This window comes from Malurus melanocephalus, unplaced genomic scaffold (genome assembly GCF_030028575.1).
Source record: "Malurus melanocephalus ecotype Western Australia unplaced genomic scaffold, MMel_1.1 scaffold_529, whole genome shotgun sequence".
NCBI classification, from domain to species: domain Eukaryota; kingdom Metazoa; phylum Chordata; class Aves; order Passeriformes; family Maluridae; genus Malurus; species Malurus melanocephalus.
In genome coordinates, this window is record NW_026623761.1 from 257,027 (window position 1) to 278,250 (window position 21,224).

Consider the following 21,224-nt stretch of genomic DNA (forward strand, 5'->3'; position numbering starts at 1 on the left):
CAACAACCTAAAAAATGCAAAAAAGTGTTGTTGTGTAGGCAAATTAAGATACTTGCCCTTCATTAGAAAAGGGAATGACACCATATATAGACACAGTCTGAATGATCCCTAATGTAACTGAAAGCCAGGATTTTTTTAGGTTTTCTGCACTGTCAAAGGTGGAAAACCATTTGCTGAAGCAAAAAACCCCAAAACACAACAGAATAAAAAGCCTTTTAGCTGACTGCAGGGGGTTCCTGGAGGCTTGTTATCTTCCTCCATCCCTTTTGCTCCATTCAGCACATTTTTCATGCTCCTTGTCCCTTGATGGAGGAGGCGTCTCAACACTGTGGCTACTGATCCTGGATGCTAATTAGACAAGGCACGGAACAAAACAACTCCAGGTCTCATTGGGCAACTCAAATGTCACTTGGACACCTAAATCCAAGTGCCTGCATTGCTCCTTTTGCTTGGCCACACCCCACTCGACTCTCCCCAGCCTSGTCACTCTCTGAGGGGAGCTGCCTGTGCTCTCCTTGGGCCTGGATTCACAGCATCCCAYGGGAAAGGAACAGTGCTGGCATTTCCAATGGTTAGACCTCCCAAAGGGGCATTTCCTGATCCTCTTTTCCCAAATGGTGTTTCTGAATTTAGAAGGGTAAAATGATTTTTATGGGGACACAGTATTCCTGAGTTTTAGTTCTGCTCTATCCAGGTGTTCTTTCCTATTTTATTCTATTAACTTAACCTGTTTCTGATTACAGTGGAGGCAAGTGGATCAATTACTTGCTCTCTACTTACACCTCTAAGTCCCTTTTAATAACTTTCTATATGAAAAAATCTTTATAGCGSTAATGGAGTTTGCATTTCTTTTAGCTAGTCAGAAGGTGTTTGTGTCGTGCCATCACCCTCTTTATAATAGTTCACATCAAATCTTTAATGAGAGCAAAGCTGATGAACTAGAGGCGTTTACACAGCTGAACTCTGCCAGCAGACTCTTGGGTCTCCCACAGATGTTTCTGCTTTTGAAAGTGATGGAAACTTCACGGATTATTTCTTACTCCCAGTAGCAAATGTCAGTGCAGCTTTAAAAACATGCTGCTCCCCCAAACTGGGCCAAAAATCTCTCAATTTGTTCATAATCATGTTTGCTAGAAACCACTAATTGTCGCTGATCACCCAGGGTACAGTTTACTATTCCTGCAAAGTGCTCTGTTTTTTAGAAACAGTCTTATTGGTACTTTTTTAAACCACGTTTTACAAATGCCATCTGAGAAAACAGAATGTGGGAGTAGAATTAAAGATTAATGATGCAGATTTCCAAACAGTGGGAGAAATCTTAGACTGTCATTGATACAAATCAGCAGTAGTTCACTAATCTTGTCCCTACATGACAACATCTGAGATTCTGTATGGAAATAAATTCAAAGTGGGACTTCACAGTCTATTTATTTTTTCCTGAAATGACCCAAGGAACTAAAACATTTTGATATTTACAGATTCTGACCAACACCCCACTTCAAGTGCAGAAACAGACTCAGCTTTCCAAACACTATGGCAAAATCTAGGTGTTTCCAAACCGGGCTTGTGTATTTAATTCCTTTTGCTATGAAGATCTCTATGATCATGACAGTGCTGCCAGTTATCTTTCAATTATGAAATGCAACACGACTGAGTGAGCTGCAGCCCACTGACAAATATTAAAACATACCTGGATGCTGACTTTCAGCTCAGCTCTATTACCTCTGCTACAACATCAGCAGAAACAAAAGTTGTGGCATGTCCTGAATGCAGACAAACCTGAACTCTATCCAGGCAGAGATCTCTGGTTATTTCACAGCTCCTGCCAGGAGCATTTTCCTTACACACTCTCTCCATTATCCCACAGTAATCTAACATCATTATCTCTGCTGCTTGCTGAAAGAGGGACTGCTCAGGGGAAAAGGAGATGGGCAGAACATGGGGCTTTATTTGCACCATGCCATTTAAAGGAACCTGTTCAGAAATGTAGGGATTAGTGCTGTGGATGGGAGAACAGGGGTGTTCCTGAGTTCTCCAGAAGCTCTTCAACTTGGATAGGATCTCCTACAACTGCCCTCTGCACTGCTTCCAGTGCAAAATTGTGCTTTATCATGGGAATGCAGTTTTATTGCACTTCTGTGACTACTCAGCAGCGAGGTTAAGAAATCTGGAGCAATCCTTCCTGCTCCATACTGGGGAATCTCTCACTGATTCCCTGCATGAGAATCCATGGACAAGATGGAAGAGACAAGATGAGAGAGTACTCCCGTTTCTCTCGCTCTCCCCCACTGCCTAWGTTGGAGATGATAAAGCAGTGTCTACAGAGCAAATTTTGGCTGTACCTCAGCCTCAGGAGTTCTATTTATAAGGCCATGTAGAATTTTTCATGCACAGACCACTCCCCTCGGTCATGGGGCCCTGCATATAAATTTTTAGSCAAGCATCTTAGCAAATATTAGTTAATGTAATATTCTCATTGTAGCCATGGAGGGGAAAATCATTAACCTTTCACACACAAGTAAATAGAGGCATAAATCAGATATGGAATTTGCCATAGCACATGAGTCAGTAGGAATATCTAATGAAAAAGACTCCTAAAAATACATACAAAGGAATTTTTAAACCTGTGTCAATATGGGCAGTGCTCTTTTTTTCCTGTGTTTGCCATCCTAAGAAGGGACCGTGGAAATGTGTAATGCCCCCTTTCTAATGGCATCATTGTAGTGCAGAGCTGCTAAGTGCTGTGAAATCAACCACCCTGTGAAATATTTAGCTTACTTTGTCTTGTAACCATGAGCAGGAATGGTAAATGACTTCTCCAAGACCTAGGAAAAGGGCTGAGTGAAATTCCTGAATGTGAAATTTTTACCTAGCTTCTTTTGCAGTGTTCTGCTATTTKGTAAAAAATAATGCATTATAAAATGGCAGCTTAGCTTTCCTCAGAAATTAGTACTGAAAGTGGACAGCTTCTTTGCACAGAAGTGCAGCACTGACATTTTCACCTGATACCTCCACAAATCATAGTGCTACTGGAGGCAGCAGAGAAGTGGTAAAAGGGAAGAAAGCCCCAGAGAAAATTAAATTTTTTTTCATCCTCGAGCTTCTTACCATCTCTAGCAGGTTCAGGAGTAGCTGGCTGTGTTTCCTGACTATATTATAAGCTCGACAACAAAGGTCCACAAACTCCTGAAAACGCTGTGGGTTTTTTCCACCCTCCGTTATGAAATACTCCATCTCTGATGTGAAGATGAAGGGAGCTCGGTCCCTGGAAAAGAGAACAATTACATGAGAAATTTCACCAAAAATAGCTAATCAAGCAAGACAGTTAATATTTGTAACTCATTATTCACACTGGTGTTTTTCAGTATTATCTTCCTCATTATTTCATCTCTCCCTTTCTCAGTGAGGAAATCTCTATTGCTCTGTCTGATGTCACTGACTAATTGGGGTAGAGACAGATTTTACAGCAAGAGCTTCCTGGTGAGAAATCCAACAACTGAACAAGTGTTTTCTTCTGGCTCTTCATTGTTTTTCTTTTTAAAATCTCATGGCTTTAATTTCTTGACTCCAGCCTGAAAGTGAATCTGGAAACAAGTTCTCTCTTGGTATTGAAATATTTAAAAGTTGTTCTCAAAGAGGGTGGGTTATAAATATCTACTCCCTACAAGGCAAGAAGGGAACTTAAGAAAAAAACCCTACATCTCCACAATCCAACAACAACAAAAAAACACCGCAAGGTATGATGCCATCATTAATAATGGCATACACCATTCTGAAGAGATGTTTCTGACTCAAGTTRAAASAGAATATGATTACATTGTCTTGTTTTCTGCACAGTTACTCTGTATGCACCCTTGGGTAAATAAGTGCAGAATCTGACAACATGGCTTGCCTTTTTCTCTTATCACTAGCGTAGTTTGTGGCTATGGCATGCTACTGAAGAAAAAAAAGATTAGCCAGGCTTCTCCTAACAATCCTGTCATTCAATAGTTTTAGAAAGGCCTGATAAACTGCATCCTCACACAGAAAAACCTACTGCAGTGATTTCCTCATCACAACTGTGTACACAGAGCCATGTAAACAGATTAGAGGGCTCTATTCCAAGGCAATATGCACTGTGTGTTAACCCTTAATTCAAAATAAATTTAAATAAACTCAATATTCTTAATAAGTTCAGATGCAGAAGCTAATTKAAGGATGTATATTTCTTGCTAAAACCTCAAACATGGGCTGAGTCAACCCATTGCTTCCTGSTGTGTTCATAAATGAGACAAATGAACTTTCCTGGGAATTTTCCTCACCTTCCCATAAAAGTAGAAAGAAAAACAATTTGTCATGAGATTATAGGCTACAGCTGGAAGTTTCAGTCACAACATGCTCAGGTGGCTTTCCCACTTTTATGTCTGGAAACACCTCCATGGCAGCTAACTTTGAGTTCAGACCTCCCATGGTTGTCATTCACCTCCAAGCAGTCCAGGCCACTAGGGTTGTTTTTTAAGAAAATTTATATTATTCAATTCCAGMAAGGTAGTACTGGGTACGATGGAGGTCCACAATCATAATTCTTTCTCTCCCCATTTTTCTGGGGATGATTTGGGATGGGAGTTCACAGTGCGAGAGTGGACTTTACACAGTTATTGTGTAGTTTTGTGCTGTACATCTCAAAGAATTACAAACTTGTGTCTTTTACTGATTTCTGAAAGTTCAGATTTCTAAAAGTCCCAGAACCTTCTTTCATTTATGCATTCATTTGTATTTTAACTTATTTTTTATTTATCAGTGGTATTTAAAATAGAAATKAAGTATTAAAAAAATTGATGCAATTACAAAAATGAAATTCAATTTGTTGAAGCCCATAGGAAAGAGAGGGAGATCCAGAAAAATAGCAATGTTAACATCTTGATGTATTTGTGGACAGAGAGCCAATCTAAATACTGATTTGAAAGCATTTAGCATCTCAAGAATGTCTAAAACCCAAATTTATTCTTGGGCTAAAATATTGAGTCAAAACTACTGCTGTAAATATGATGCATTTTGTTGAAAATTCATATTTGATTTCTGATGTCCAACTGCATGAAAAGACACAATTAAACTGTGAAAACACAACCCTTTCTAAGGTAGTCCAAGTCTCTCACATTGATTGCGGTATCTGTTTTCAGCTCAAGTAGCTCAGAAATTACTTTGCTGGAAGAAATACGGTGTTTAACATTGCTGGGTTGGGCCATGGGCCAACTTCCCCATCATGTAATGACTGCAACAKTAGTCAATTCTCTTACTGTTGTAGATAAAYGATCTGTGTGAACACATAACTGRTATTTTAGTATTTACATTATTCATAGATTAATTTTAAAGTGACTGAAAGCAGTTTTACAAGTTTCTTAAATTTGTCAATATCTTTTGTGAATATGTTCAAAAGTATTAGGCCAGTCCTCCCTTGCCAACCTGCAATATATAATGTAGGAATTTGATTTCTCCAATTTTAAGTTCTTTTGTTATCAGAGCCTCTCCCAAGAGGCAACCCCTGCAACCTCTGCRTGCTGAAGCTCCAGTGAATAAACTGGCTGTTCTCAAAGAGAACACTCTGCAATGTAAATTTAAAAAAAAAACCCAAACCAAACAAAGAATCCTCATATAAAACCAACTTAGAATATTGGAAACAAGACCCCCTACATGGAACAACACAGTCGTTTTTCACAATAGTATTATAAAGTAAAGTTTCAGTGGGAGGAGATGCTGACTCACTGAACAGAACGTAAAGGATTCTAAAAAATCTATTGCAGGGTGAACGTCTGTGCATAGATGCAAAATGTTCCTTGCTGCTTTCACAAACTCCTCTGGAAAATAACAACGTAGAAAGGATAGTCTAAAATTGCTCCAGCAAAACCAAAAACAGCTGACCCCAGTCACTGTGCATCATGATGGGAAAATTGACATCAGCAAACAAAAGARGCTGCTTCAATGCCCAGAAGGAGAAGAGCAAAGCATGCCCTGTTGCTGCATGTACCACAGGCCGTGCACATGAACCTCACCCTCGTGCCCAGGCTGCATTTTTGTGTTTGAACCAGGACACCTCTAACTGACAGACAGCCAAGATCACACTGCAGGATGGCATTTATTCAGATGAGCAATGCATCCAAAGGCCTGGCAAGAACAGCATTCACTTAGACCTGCATCTATTGTACAGCTTGCCCAGATGAACTTATCTAAAAGTTACAAACATTAAATACTTCTTACCCCAAAAAACGCCATCAGAATCACAGCTCAGGCCTATAATACTTCATACACATAGGATGTTTGATGATCAATGACTGTATAACAAGGGCTCCTTARCCTAAAATCTGTATTGATAAAACTTGCTGCCTCCATCAAATTGAAGAAAGGACTGGTATCAGTTTAGAAAAACTGATATGATAAAGTAGTTTCAAGAAAAGCCTTTTACCATAACTCTGTAGACCAAAAGCCTTTTTATTTATTTATGGGGTGCCAAAGAAATATGGAATTGAAGCACTGTTGAATCACCTCTACTGTGTAATTGTAATGTCTGGTACCATTATTTTTAGAAAAGAAAAGCCTCACTGAGAGAACTAGTGTGGCTTGAGATTGACCAAATATGTACAGAAAATATACCTCCCAAAATCATTAAAGCTACCTTATCAGAGCTTGCCTACTCTTTTCTTTCCTTTTTACTTTTTCCCCCACTGCAGCCCTAGATGAGATTAATGAACCCTTTGGTTTTATAGTAGAAATCAGTCAAAAAGGCAATGCTCCTGTTTATGACAGAATCTGATTGCAGTCCTGGACTTTTAAGACTTATACTTTACTATGGCTGTGACCGAAGAGTTTACTCAAGCCATTCAGTGAGAAACAAGGCGAGTTTTATGGGGGTTTTAATCTCTCTTTTCTTTTATTTGTAAGCTTCTAGAGATTTAAGATTTTTCATGGGAATGTGTTTTGCAGTTCCTCTGGAGATTACAAATGTTTGGATGATAAATCATGGGAGGGAAGAAAGAAAGGAAACCTCAAGCAAATGAAGAGATCATCATGCAAAAATAAACTTGGTCTGGGGTGATGGGAACATTTACTGAGACTTCACTGTGGGCTAGAATTATGCTGCATTCCTAGAAAACCAGTAAGAGCATTCAGGATTTGTAATGAAACACGGGATGTAAACAGATTAACAAAGCTTGTAAGGTCAACAATGGTTTTCGTTTTTCCTACTCTGAATCTCTCAGTGCAGAACATTTAAGAATGATACACGGACTTCTTTTTATATTAAGCAGGAAAAGCATATGAGATAACCAAGAACAAATGACCTTTGCTCTGATCCAATCTAAATTGTCCAATAGTGCTCTTAAGGAAAAGTTCAAGTCACACACATTAATGCAATGAGATCAAATCCGTTCTAGTCCAAGTTTTCATATGGACAGTGTGTGAGAAACCACRAAGAACTCTGCAATTTAAAAATCAGCTGCTCAGCAGCAAAAAAAACACCATCTATTCCCTGTCTGCTTTAAAACCATTTTGGCTGAGTCAAGAGTGACTGATAATATCCAGCATGACTATGTGGAATTTGAATGTGTCAAATAAAACAGGAAAAGCTTTCAGGGAGTGCTCGACTGCTGACATCCTTCACAGCAAAAGCCAAAAGCTTATTGAAGAACACAAAATAAATGAACATGAGTGCTTATTTCTCTAAGGCCAAGCTAAAATATTTAATCACAGTAATCATACACATTTGTAGGCACAGGAAAAATCCATAAGCAATGGCACTCCTTKTATCTATTAAATAATGAAACAGGGAACAACCACACAACACAGTTCATCTCCAGCAAACATAAAGAAGTATGCCTGGACCACAAGAGATACTCCATTTTTCTTCTTACTGGGATTAGATCATAAGCATACTTCTGAGATGCTTATTTAGCCTCCTCTCAAAGATTTTTATGATAGAGTTCTTCTCCAACCTCCCTATCAAATTTCTGTTCTAAAATGTCTCTCAGAGTATTTTTCCCYCAGTGCCTGATCTAACTCTTGCTGYGCTTTCATCTTATTAATTCTTGCTCTTTCCTAAGGGAACATGAAGATCCCACCTTCTTCACAGCAGTCTTTAAAGTATTTGCAGACTATCACTATGTATTTCCTCAATCTTCTGAAGACTTCCCCCTTTTCTTGCAGGTTTTGTATTTCAGATGCCCTATAAATTTAATTGCTTTTCTCTGGACTCCTTGTGATTTCTCTGGCTCCTTATCTCCATCTTTCTAAAAGTAGAATGTTAAAAAGATTCCAGGTGAAGCTTTCCCAGTGTCACATGAAACAAAAGGATTACTTCAAATTTCAAGCTTTTCTACTCAGTATCTTACCATCAACTCATATTTGGCTGTGGCAAAACTCTCAGATCCCTTTCTAAAAAACTGCTAATCCAAACTTTCACCATGACCAAGACCATGTACAAAGGGCCTCTACTAAAAAATTAACAAACTCATTCTCTATCCACTATTATTGCTTAGTAATGAAAATCCTGAAAGATGCCATATATAAAGATGTTCCACTTAGTATTTATTAGCTAATACCCCACCAAAACATGAAAAATGTCACCAGCTGGAGTAAGTCAGCAGTGCCACCATGATGTTGGTGGCACTAGCCTCGGAGGAGAGGCTGAGGAAGGRRGGCYTKTTTRCCCAGGAGATGAAAGGTTTTCAAGAGGCCAAATGGGATTTTCTTGTATCTATAGGAGGCTSTAAAAGAGATGGATCCAGACAAGAGTAAGAGAGACAACTGAAAAGGTTGAAGTACTGACTTGCCATAAGAAAAAAAAAATACRAAAAACCCTGACTATGAGGAAAATTAAATATTGAAACAAGTTGCCTTGGAAGATTGTCTTGGGAGGTTTCAAGATTTAGCTGGACAMAGCCTCAGGTAAATTGGTCTGAATTGAGTGTTGACCTCATTCCCATAACACAGAAAGATTTCTGAATGCCCTGAGCATCCTTGACTCAAGTATGCTACATGTCCTGGACATTCAAAACTTGCATCTAATGCTTTTTACCTACATCCTTTAACTAAATGAGCATGTGTATACCAGGTTACACCGTTTTCACTCTATATTCTGCCATTTCTGCTGCTATTTGAGATATTTACTGTGAGAAAAGTTTTCAAAAACAAATCTAAAGTCTCATTTCTGATTACAGTTTCACCCATACTATTTTTTCTATTAACATCTACCTTTAGAGACACAAACATTAAACTAGAAAGAATGTCCTGAATTCCTTAGGTAGATGAGGATACTTCTTAAACTGTTATGGTCTTATTTGTTCATTAAGTTAGTTCTTTTGTACATCGTTTGCTGATATAATTTTTTTATTATCACAGCCTCAACATTAGCTTTTCAGTGAAATCACTGTGTTGAACATACCCACTATTTTGATCAGCCATAAAAAAGCATTTCACACATTGGACTRTCCTATTCTAAAAGATTGATGTGTTCCTGTCAGTAATTGAATTGGTYGCATTGAGATTTAATCATGTTTAATGGATATGGTGGAAAACAAGCTGTAATCCTCACCTAAGATAAGGGCTCTGCTTCATCATTCTGTTAACATCGAGTTTCTCCCTGTAAACTGAGTCAGAGTAGCCACTTRTTTGAGCCCCTTTGCCTGTACAAAGTGAAAGGGAACGTGTCTAAACTAAAATCCCTTTCATTGTGGCCATTTAAAGTCAGTGAGAGGGTAAATCCCAGAGATTTGATCCCAGCTGGTCCCAAAGGATTCTGTGCTGACAGTGCAGGTAACAGGACTGTTGACACCTGAGCTCAGACCCAATTACAGCTCCTTGGACAGACCCAGTGTTTGCAGGGTGCTGCCACAGGGGTTTAGCTGGAACCCTCCCATGCAACAAGGACACTRGCAAGACTCATCACAAGACAACAGAAACGAGTTGSAGGCACCTCTTGATGGATCTCAGTCTGGCTGCAGTGCTCAGCCCCTGATGTGATCTCTAGTTCTGCTGCAGCCCAGAATTTATTCACTTATGCCAAAGAATTTCAACCATTCACCAGCAGTTAGCTATTGGTGTACTTCGGAAGATTCCTAAAAAGATCCTCCCTGAAAGATCTACTCTGTTTTAAGGACACACTYGTTTTGAACAGTTTCAGACATGCTCCTGYTGCAACCATTGGCWGGTTAGGAAGCACCACTGTGTCCAGCYRAGKCCCCTTGWGAGCTGAGCCAGGCTCCTCTGCTCAGACACACACGGATACAGCAGCCTSTGCTCAGTCACCATCAATCAGACTGCAAAACAACATCAATGTGGAGTTAAATCCTTTCTACACTTCACATTCAATACCCACATTTGAGAGTGCTCAGTGCAGCGTTCCTGATGCCTTATACCATTTTCTAAGACTATCAAATTTTCTGTGTTTGTTAAGAGTTTATTACTAACCCTATTGATGAACCACTTGAGAGTTAATTCACAAGGAGATTGGAGCAATTCCTCTTGTTAACAGAGATTGCTGGGCAATTGCTTTTTGTGTCCTGACTGACCCTCAGCACTGAAAAAGATTTTAAAACTGAGACCTAAAAGGTGCCTTAAAAGAAACAGAGCAAGTAGAGTTATATCCCATACCAATGGAATATTCAGCTAACAGGCCTTTTCAGTATGAGATGGATATTTAGAAAACACAGTGATATATGGTTGCAGGGGATTTGTATATCACTAGGCAAAACAGAGAAATAAACCAGTGATGAAGAAATTGAATTGCAAAGACATTCCTTGGGGCAGGGGATGAAATCCGACATGAATTAAATATATCAGTATGCTTTCTGAGTTAAGAATGAAGGACAAAGGCGTAGTGTGCAGAACAAGCATTAAAAAAAAAAAAGAAAAAAGAAGACCAAGAAACAGAGATTAATTTAAAAGTGCTTGATGTATACTTGACTGTGTATGAGAACAGCTTTCCCTGAATATAAATGCGTATTTGAGTGTGTGTGAGAGCAGATCCCCCGAACATAAAAAAGTGTGTACAGAGAGCTTTCAGAGAAAATACAGGCCCCTATAAACAATTACACTTTATAAAGGAAAGCAAATATAATCATAATTGAAATGGACAATGACCATGATGTCTTTTCTYCCTTTTATTTCTGTTTTATTGTCAAATTTCCTTTCTCTAGAGGCACATCTTATATAAAAAGCACAGGGGGAGTAATAGAACAAGGAAGAGAGAAGGGGAGAGGAATTTGATAGGAAGTCACTTAAGTACATCATGTGTATCCAAGCTCCCAAAGCAGAGGGAATTCCACTGATGGCTCTGGAAGCATCAAGCACCTTCTCTAGCCCACAAGATTATTAACAGGAATACCTGATAACTCCTTGAAGGAAGTGAAGATAGGAAAGYACTTTATGCCAGCCTTGAAGTGAAGGAAAGGCCAAGAAGAGAGAGAGCTGCAGCAGTCAAGAACTGGATTCCAGGAAACTCAAWTCAGCAGAAGAAYAARGCTCTTGCATGAACAGAACTGGATACAGTCAAATCCACACAGAAACTGTATGGGGATAACAATGCCTTCATTAATTGTCCCCCCTACTTGGGAAAGGAGAGCCAAAAAAATTTGAGATATAAAGTGGACAGTGAACATAATTCACTCAGCTTTCAAAAAGTTTTAGTTGAACTCCTTTCACAAGAGGATAATACTGTCATGAAATTAAAACTTTCCAGGGTTTCAGTTAGAGATTTTTGGAGGTGGCTGAAACAGGAAGTGGTGAAAATGYATAGTGGCAAAGAATTAGACTTACTAGTTCACAGAAACGAATAAACCCAGACCCATCATGTCAGAAAAATAAATATAAACTACAGAAAATGAAGYCATAGTGAGACATACTGAAAATTCCTAGTGAAATCTATCAACATCTAATACAGGCTAGTACAAGTTTTCATGCACAAATTTAGAAAACAAGTGACTATACTTTTCAGATTTTACTTTCAAGTTTCAGACTCCATCTAAGTACTCTAAGTAAAATTTTTAAAAGGTAAAAAGAAAAAAAAGTAGAATGTGTTATTCTCAAATTCTTCCTTCTTTCCTGTTTTTCTTCTATTTAGAAAAAAAGAGAACAAACATAGATAGAATGTAGTCAAAAAATGCAGATACAACTTATTGTGTCCATATGTCAACGTTTCTGTTTTGGAAAGAAATACCTGAAAAGAAAGCTTGTTTTTTAATTAACATGTCTAGTGAGACAGTAACACACATTTTAGTTTATTAAGACTAAAAATGAAATTTATGACTTTCAAGAAAAAGAAGCACTTCTACATTTCTATATACTCAAATGTTCTGAAATACTTCTCAGCATAAGACTAGCAAGAAAGTGTGGGAAACATAATTTTCCCATCTTTTTGAAACTTCCCTAATAACTGGAATTTCCCAAGGGAATAGCTGCCTCTAGTAATTAACTTGGTAGAAGAAAACCAGCTTAGCAGTTTTAAATTCTGGGAAAACCATGCCAAGACCCAAGATTAGTTTGGCAAAGAGACAAGAGGGTCTCTGTGATTCAGATCAGGGAAAAGAAGAGGCCAGTGAGTGCTGGCTGTAATCAGGATGACTGGATATTTAAGGAAAAGAATGGACACTGATGTTATCAAAAGGTGGATTTACAGTGTGCCATGAGCTGGACTGCTTCATATCTTGCCACCAAGTCTCACACTTCACATGATTGACTGAAAAATTACAGAAGATAATTCTGGGAGTGACTGGTGGTGGGGAGGATGTGACTRCTGAATTTTGGATTAGTTCAGTTAGCAGAGGATTTAAATAAATCTCTTACTGCTTAATTCACCAAGGAAGAAATGCTGAAAAGGAGCTGGTCAGAACTGAAAAGAAGAAAACAAGGGCAAGGAAATCGTGGCAGGTACAAYCATGWGCCAGACCAACCATGRGCTTTCTTYCAAAYCATTTGGTGACTGTCCCAGTCCTGRATGATTATCTGGATAATATTACACCTATTTAAGTTGGAGTAGGCCTATGATGATTACCACAGGACACTCAACAGATGAAGAATAAGACARTTATACAAAATTAAAAAAGAAATATTTCTCCAGACATTTTGAAGTGTACCTGCAGACTTGCTCGCTTTGGGGGAATGTAGTGTCAAAAGTGGAGGCTGGGTTAGAGAATGAACAGAACATTTCATTAGTTTAAAAAATGTGTCATTCAGCGTGATTAAAAAAAAAAAAAAAAGAAAGAAAAGATAATGAAATCTCATGGTTCAGTAGGAAAGTTCCCTATGGGACTTTTTGAATAATTCTTCTGCTAAGCTCTGTTATTGTGCTATTGGTTAGATACATTATAAATCTCCCTCCAACACTGCCGAAATATTAGCTCTAGATCCAAGGAATGACAAGTTAATAGTACCATTTAAAGTATTTACTGCACTGTGAAGGCACATGTAGAGGTAGAAAAGATAGAAAAGTTCCTGATTCCTCTTCCCTCTGAAATCAGCAAGAASAGATTTTTGATTTGGAATCAAAACTGAGCAGATTTATTGGATACCATTTAAAGATCAGGGTAGGAATTAGAAAAATTTACTATTCCCCTTTTGAGGTCTTATACAATCAGGAATGCAAAAGTGAGCATGACTGGATGAATTATGTCAGCTGTGAAAGGTTCTCTGAAGACTCACACTGGATGTGACAGAAGGAGCTGCAGCCCATGTGTGCGAGTCCCCGAGCTGCCAAAGCACTCCTGGCACTTCACTTCCATCAGAAGAACGGCTCCATGTGAGGATACGAGAGAGGACCCATCCTCARRAAGTTTYATGAGGAATCAGATTTTTGTAGCAGCAGAAAGAACTCTCTGAGATCAGGAAATGGACAGCTGTTGGCACTCAGCCTGCTGAGTTCTGTAAGGAATGATTGCTTTAAACAGTTCAAGCAGGGACTCCTTTTCTGTAAGCCTTCATTGATCTGCATAAATTTCATTTTATGCTACACACAAGAAGGTTTATATGATGTGTTTAAATCCCAAGTATAGGGATTTGCATCAAATGCTAYGCATTCTTTAAAGCTCCTATAGAACCTSAGAAATATACGTAGAATAGCTACTGTACAACCCCCCAAGGTCAGCACTAATAATTCTAAAGGTTTGACAGCATTGTGCTATTGGTTTTTTCAATTTTAGGAGTATGATATTCTGGGACTGAAAAAAAACCTCAAATAAAAGACCTAATATGAACTCAAATAAAAGTAAAATATAAGAGCTCTTAAAGAAACCAGAGGTTGGTCTTGTTTCAGGACTTGCCTTGTGGGAATGAATAGATACCAAGAGCACCAAGAGCTTAAAATTTTGAGAGAACCTGAAATCTGTGATGTGTAAAAATGTGATACCCCTGTGTTCCTATGTTACAAATAATAGGTTATATTCCATGAAGGCGCATACAGCTTGTAAGAATAACAGTCATTAATAATGTACCATGARTTTATTAATTCTGTATCTGCTGAGTTGCATGTAGGCTTGAGGGAAACAATGATTTAGGCTTGAGGGAAACAATGATTGTCCCATGGTGTTCAAAACCTGCTCTTAGGTGGGAGACCAAACTTTCTTAAGGAATCATGAGGTCAGTCCATGAATGGAGGCCCTAAATGTATGATTTTATTCTGTAGTTTAAAACTACATTGAGAAACAGGAAAAGAGGCTGCTGTTTATGGAARTGACTATATTTGAAGAAGCTTTCATTTTTCATCCATTTAGTAAGAAGSTGTAGTATAAATGAGCTGTAAACCAGTAACATTATTACATATTTTTATTATCAGCATTACATGATTTAAATTTGGTTGTTGTGTTCCCTCTCATATTTGCTTCATCATGTTGTTCACTCAACCTGCTAATTGTTTATGTAAAATGACTACTCAAGGAAATTCCTGCTGGATTCCAGTAGGAGTTTTACCATAGAGGAGGATGCTGCACTTCACAATGAGTGTGCACGAGCATGTTTTTATTACTCTGTTCTGCTTTATTCTTTCCACAGCAAATGAGTAGGATTAAGGGTGCATMTTTTGAATGATTGGTGATAATTCTGAGCACTGCAACGAAATCTTTTGACTGCCTGGCTTAGAGGTACTTATTATCCTCATCAGCCTCCCTCGTATCAATACTCCCATGCTGTTATGTCTGTCTAACACACTGAGATAGTCTGGAGCAGGCAAAGGCCAGCTTCACAGACAAAAAGAAAGAAAAAATGAAGAATTAGCCCAAACTTAATTCTGATGCTTGTTCTGGAAATTATTAGGAAATGTGGAGGAAAATCATACACACTACTCATCTTGTCACTAAAAGGGATCATTCATCCACTCTTTACTCTGCTACCACAGCTCCTTCATGTTTTGTACTTACTGGCATTATCCTATCTGCTCTTATTCCATTTCAATTCATTCCTTCACAGTATGATGACATTAGGAACTTGGATACATGAGCACACTATTTTAGTTGTCATGGCATATTTTAGTTATCCTTATCATGACATAATTAYATCACAGATGGATACAAAGGTAAATCAGATACTTGCAAAACAACCACTGAGATCAGTGTGGTTTCATGTACAACTTCAAAAGATAATGAAAAAGTTTGCAAATCTACCCACAGAGGCATAATTTAATCATTCTGCATGTCTATTTGGAAAAATTTAGTTTATTATTAGTTTATAAATATAAAATTTAGTTTATTATTAGTTTATAAATAATAAACTAAAATTTAGTTTATTATTTAGTCTGTGGGAAGAAAGTTGTCAATTAGACAGATATATGCATTTGGATGCATTTTAGGAACACTCTTCTGTTAGGAAAAAAAAAAAKAAAGCAATGGACATCAGAATTCTTCTGGCATAGGCCAGTTTTCTATTCTGGTCTCTACTGATCTGCATCATTCAAATCTCTGACCAAACCAGGATTTAAATTTTTCTTTTATACTGAAAAGGGATCGCCAACATCTTTTAATTTCTCTTCCTGTCATTCCTGCATTTTTGGAAGTTTCAAGAAACAGAAAAAAAATGTTGTTTTGGAAAACACGGGAGGAAAAAAAAAAGCATAATCTCATTTGATTTTTTTTTTAAATGGGAGTTGATAAGGCTGTGAAACTTTAGAAAACTGCTTAAAAGTTTACTCTGTGTGTTACTATWGATACTAACCTTCTTATGCTTCCAAACATCTGTGCATGACCCAAAAATCTTCCAAAATCTATGTGGAACATGTGTCCAGCTTTTGTCAGCATTATGTTGTCACTGTGTCGATCRCAGACTCCCAGGATGAAGGTAACAACRCACCAGCCAGCACAGGAATAAAAGAAATTCCTTATTGCCTAGTGAGTAAAACAACAGCACTTACATGAAATATCCAGGTCTATTTTGTTTGAAATAATATCCAGGTGTATTTTGTTACATTACCAAAAATTAAAGCAAAAGTCAGATCTACAAATGCTGTGCTTGTTGCTAAAATTTTAACAGGTTAAAATTTCAAGAGGTAACAGTGAAAAGAGATTAATGAGATAGTTCTGAGTAGGAATGCTCTGGGAATAATACTCAAATATTTCAAAGTTACAGTGCAAGAACAATTTTATGCATGAAGTTTTCACCTTGTGTTTGGAAGTCTACAGAACACTTTCAGGTTGAAGGTGCCTAAGGAAAGCAAACTTCTTGAAACATCTGCATGTATATTGCAAAAACAAGTGCTAGGAAATTATGTGGAAATGCGCAAATTTCACCATTTGCTTTGTAAAGGATGCAGGTTATTTTGCATCCACTGCACTGTTCTGTATCTACCTGGAGTTTTCTCCTCCAGAAATGAATCTAAATCCCAGTGGATACAATGCAATATAGAAAGCGAAACCCTCCTAATCTGGATCTTAATGTTCTTGGACGAAACCTACATTAGCCAAGGCAAATGATTATTTTGGCTTTCAGGAATTCCAGTGCATGGCAGCACAGGGCAAGACTGAGGCCACAGCACAAGAGCTGGCTGAATTTTATGTSTAACTGTGCTACTTACTCACTTTGATGACCTTGGATGAAACACTTAAGCTTTGTCTGTGATTTTCACCCAACTGTAAAATGAGGATATTAAAGCTTGTTCTGCACCAGTTTGCTGGGCACCTTAGATCCAGTAATGTATGAGTAAAAAAWTATGATGGAGTAAAAAAAGAKAAAGGTTCATTCACTAGCAAGCACAAAGGGAATGCATAGTAGTAATTTTATGCATACCCTATGTAATCAGATCTGACTGCATTTTATATACTTAAAAAATTGGAAGAAATTGGGTAGGAATTGGTTTTAGAAAATTCCACACTAATGGTACTTTTTACAAACAGGAGCAGCAGCAAGAAATCGAGTTTTCGATCAATAATTAGCAGTACCTCACTTTGAATTGAAATGTTGTCTTGCACTTGTACTATAAAGTTGTAAACAAACAAACTTATAAAAAACCCTATTCTRGACAGATTGTTCCTGTTTAATCAAATCAAATGATGTATGAGGAATTCAAGTGTTCTTAGTCAAAATGTGGATGAACAAATGCCTGTGGAATAATTACAAAATTACTAAAGTTTACCAAGCATTTATAATATACATCTACTAAGAAACTGCTATAAAATAATTTCATTTTCAGAGTGGTAAACACTCAAAGCACTCCTTTAAATTTAAAATTTTGGCCACTAATTTATTGTTGGCATGGAAAACTGTTATTAAAATAGTCTCAGAAACAAAAAAAAAATGAGAAGTTTTTCAGAGGCCTCAGAATATGCTCACCCAACAAGGAACTGATAGAAAGATTTCCTTGGAAAACCTTTGCCTCTATAAATAAAACTTCCAATTGTTTGGCTCATGCATAACATCTAGTTGCACAAAATCAGATGCCTTACATGGGATCCCATGAGAACACATGATTTGAAAAGCAGGATTTTCTGTGTTTTGACTATGACCAGGTAGTTTTGATAAAACAGCTTTCTGAAACTATGGGTACTGGCATGATCATTCCTAAGTACAGGAAATTTGTCAAGACTTTATATGGTTTATGTTAAATAAAGAATCTAAAGAGCTGACCTAAAAAAACTTTTTTTTTCTGAGTTCAGAACAATTTCTACTTCAATTTGTCTTCACTTTACTACAAAATTTCAAAACATCTCTATAACACATTTTTATAGAAAATGTAACACCATGCACCTGATAAAAAYCAGTATTTCCTTAGAAAGAAAATGTTATTTAATTGGATTCCGTGGTTTCTGTGCACATGATTTGTTTGTCTCATGTCTGAGACATTTGTTTTAGCTGCCTACTGTAATTTGGTTTTCTTTTTTTTTCCCCCACGGTATAGCACGAAAAGTGTAATAAGCTTCATTATGATGTTACCTCTTGGTARCTTGATTCCAGAGGATGGTGATGGCGAAACCATTTTTTAATTGTGTTTTCTTTCAGTGGTCCTATCAGYCCAGACTCCCTGTGGATCTTCGCTAGTGTGGTAGCATCTGGCACCATCTGTACCARTCCTAATCAGATGGAAAAGAGTTTGCATGAAAAATCCTCAGCTTTAAAAAGATAGGAAGACAATCAATCCGTATTGCCTGTTATTTGATCATTCTATGCAGAAAAAAAATACATAGTTAAAAGCTTATAAATAATGAATACAACAGAAAATATAGATCAYTGTTGTTTTACTTCTGCTCTTTGKAAATTAAAAATAAAGGACACTGAGTGGAAAGGGGCGAATCTGTGAAGGACAAATGAAAGCATCAATAACAATACTGTGGATATAACTGCCTCAGGGTACCAACAAGGTCAAGAATTTAGTGACATTCAAAGTGGATAGAATATGTAAAAACTTTTAAAATTATAAAAAWTAGGATYATATATTTRCTASTAAYGATAAAGTTATTTCATAYGTGTTTGTTGTCTAGAAAGRGACACAAATTTTTTGGCAGTATGTGATGCTGATCAGAGCTGGTAGAAAGGGTACTGGGTAATGCAGAAATTAGTCTGATCCTGTTTGTCACAAACTGGAACTCTGAAGGGCACAGAGAAGCCAAGCATATTKCAATGCTTCACTTGAATCCTSTGTCTCTACTGCATTCACTTTAYTCCATTTTTYGGTACTGAGACCTGGCTTTCCAGCCTTCTGTCCCTGTCCCCACAAGTGGTCCCCTGGCATGCCACCCCGCTGATCTTTCCCTAACCAATTTACTTGGTGACAGGCTCCTTTACTATGCCAAGCCTGGAAAGTGGAATTCTACCAGTGCTTAAAGTTTTCACTGAATTTCTGTGAAAAGAGATTTCTGTGCTTGCATGACCATGAAATTACCATCTCCTACCTCCCTTGTGTGGAAAAGRTGGCCATGGAGTAAGCCACTGGCCTAGGACCTGGAAAACAGTGTACATAAGTCTCCCTAAGCACGTGTCCTGTACAGCCACAGGCCACAGGTCCCTTTGTCCTTTTATCCTTAATTATCAACCGTAAATCAATTATACTAACACTGATGTAACTCATAAGAGAAGACTTCTGGAAAAACTGTGAGACACTRAGGGGTTTTTGCTGCCAGGATGCTGAAAGGAAGAGGCTGTCAGGGAGAGAATATTATTTGCAGATGATCCCTTTATCTCTCTTGGCAAACATCAAATTAAGCGTGAGTATATAAAAGAGTCTATATATAATATCATGTCCAGAAATAGCATTCTGGTATTATCTGCCTTTGAAGCAGAAGCTTTCAAGCTTTGACTCCCATCCCTACAAAGAAGGGAGGAGTTTTTTCCAGGTCACCACAACMACCTGCCATGTGCCTGAACTCMTCTATACTTYCTCTTAGTTCCTTCAGATCATTCCTCCTCTCTCACGGTCACTTTGTGGCTCAGAAAGTAATGATTTTCTTTTAATTTTTCTATTTTAATMRCTTTTGTACAGGTGATCTGGATGCATCAGCCTTCTATTTGAGCTAGRGTTATTTCCAGCAGAAGATTTGGTCAGGGAAATRTWGCCAGCTTACTGCTGTCAGCAGATTTCTACAGCAAGCAATTGGTATCCCTGCTACAGCTCTGCTGTAACAACCATAAAAGAGAGAAATAGAGCTTTCAGATGAGTCAGGCCTGCCCTAAGCAACATAAATCACAAGAATAATATTTCAAAATCAACAGCACAAAGCTGTCATCACTTGTCTGCAGACACTTTCTGTAGCCACACGTATCTAGGCTCATTTAAGCATCTATGTAGACTACACTGGATTAAAACTTCAGTAGCTATGGCCAATTTTCTCCAAAGCCCTCTTTTTGATATGTGAATTTAAGAAWGTTTTGCAAGCTGACAGTRTTGAGGCTTTTGGAAAATTCTAGCCAATGACTTCTAGAGAAGCAGAATAAATAATTTTATATACCACTGTTTACATAAAATATGAATAATGCAATACAGGTTCTTTTTATAATTTAAGACTGACCTTGTCCTTTCCCTGTAGATAAACACCTGTAAATGATCATTTGCATATCCAGTCCCTCTTGGAGCCAAATGTTGTCCATCACTCGAATAATTTGCAGAACCAACATATCTTGACGTAGATCATCACCTATCTGTGAAAATTGCATATGAAATTCAGTTTTCTCCTTCAATACCAGACAGAAATAATGTCCTATTAAATTGAGACTTTTTTGCCCACCAAAGCAGCTACATTCATTTCACAGTAACTACCTTTTGTTTTTTTCAAAGTTCCTACTCACCTTTCCGTGTCAGAAGAGGACAGAGTAGATGGCACACACAGGCAGGAACAGTTTTGGCARCCACTGAGATGGTAACAAATGATCCCTGCTTAACTGTGGCCTTTCTGCTAATTATTCCTATGTAATTATTAGAGTTTGAAAATTTAATCCGGAGGTAGGATCCTAATTTAGTTACATTTTAAAGTCTACCTAATGCTAGATCCCTTTTCACAAATGACAGCGTTTGTCTAGCTTTAAGCCTCACAACTTGGTATTTGMAGGGGAATTTTATAATGAATTTACATTTTATCCATAACATGATTCATATTCAGTTTCAAGCAGTGATGACCTCTCTCCCCATGGAGTTAGTCAAACAATAATCTTAGTAAAATGGGGCTTTAATTGTAGCCAAAAGAATTAATGAAGAGATTATTTTCAACCACGGCTGAGTAAATGGCCTGTGAAAACAGAAGCCCTGATTTTTTGCTTCCCCCCATCCCACTCCACATAAAATATATAACTTT

At 37.7% G+C, this 21,224-nt stretch overlaps 1 protein-coding gene across 1 annotated transcript in view; it reads right to left on the minus strand.

Moving 5' to 3' along the window:
* The window catches only part of PIK3C2G (phosphatidylinositol-4-phosphate 3-kinase catalytic subunit type 2 gamma), a 190,474-nt gene that overhangs the window by 51,955 nt on the left and 117,295 nt on the right, over positions 1-21,224 (minus strand). Inside the window, exons 23-26 of the mRNA XM_057381792.1 lie at positions 20,445-20,574; positions 18,376-18,512; positions 16,165-16,334; positions 3,109-3,265 (exon numbers count right to left, since the gene is read on the minus strand). Coding sequence (XP_057237775.1) covers positions 3,109-3,265; positions 16,165-16,334; positions 18,376-18,512; positions 20,445-20,574 — 594 coding nt within the window. The remainder of the gene's footprint in view (positions 1-3,108; positions 3,266-16,164; positions 16,335-18,375; positions 18,513-20,444; positions 20,575-21,224) is intronic.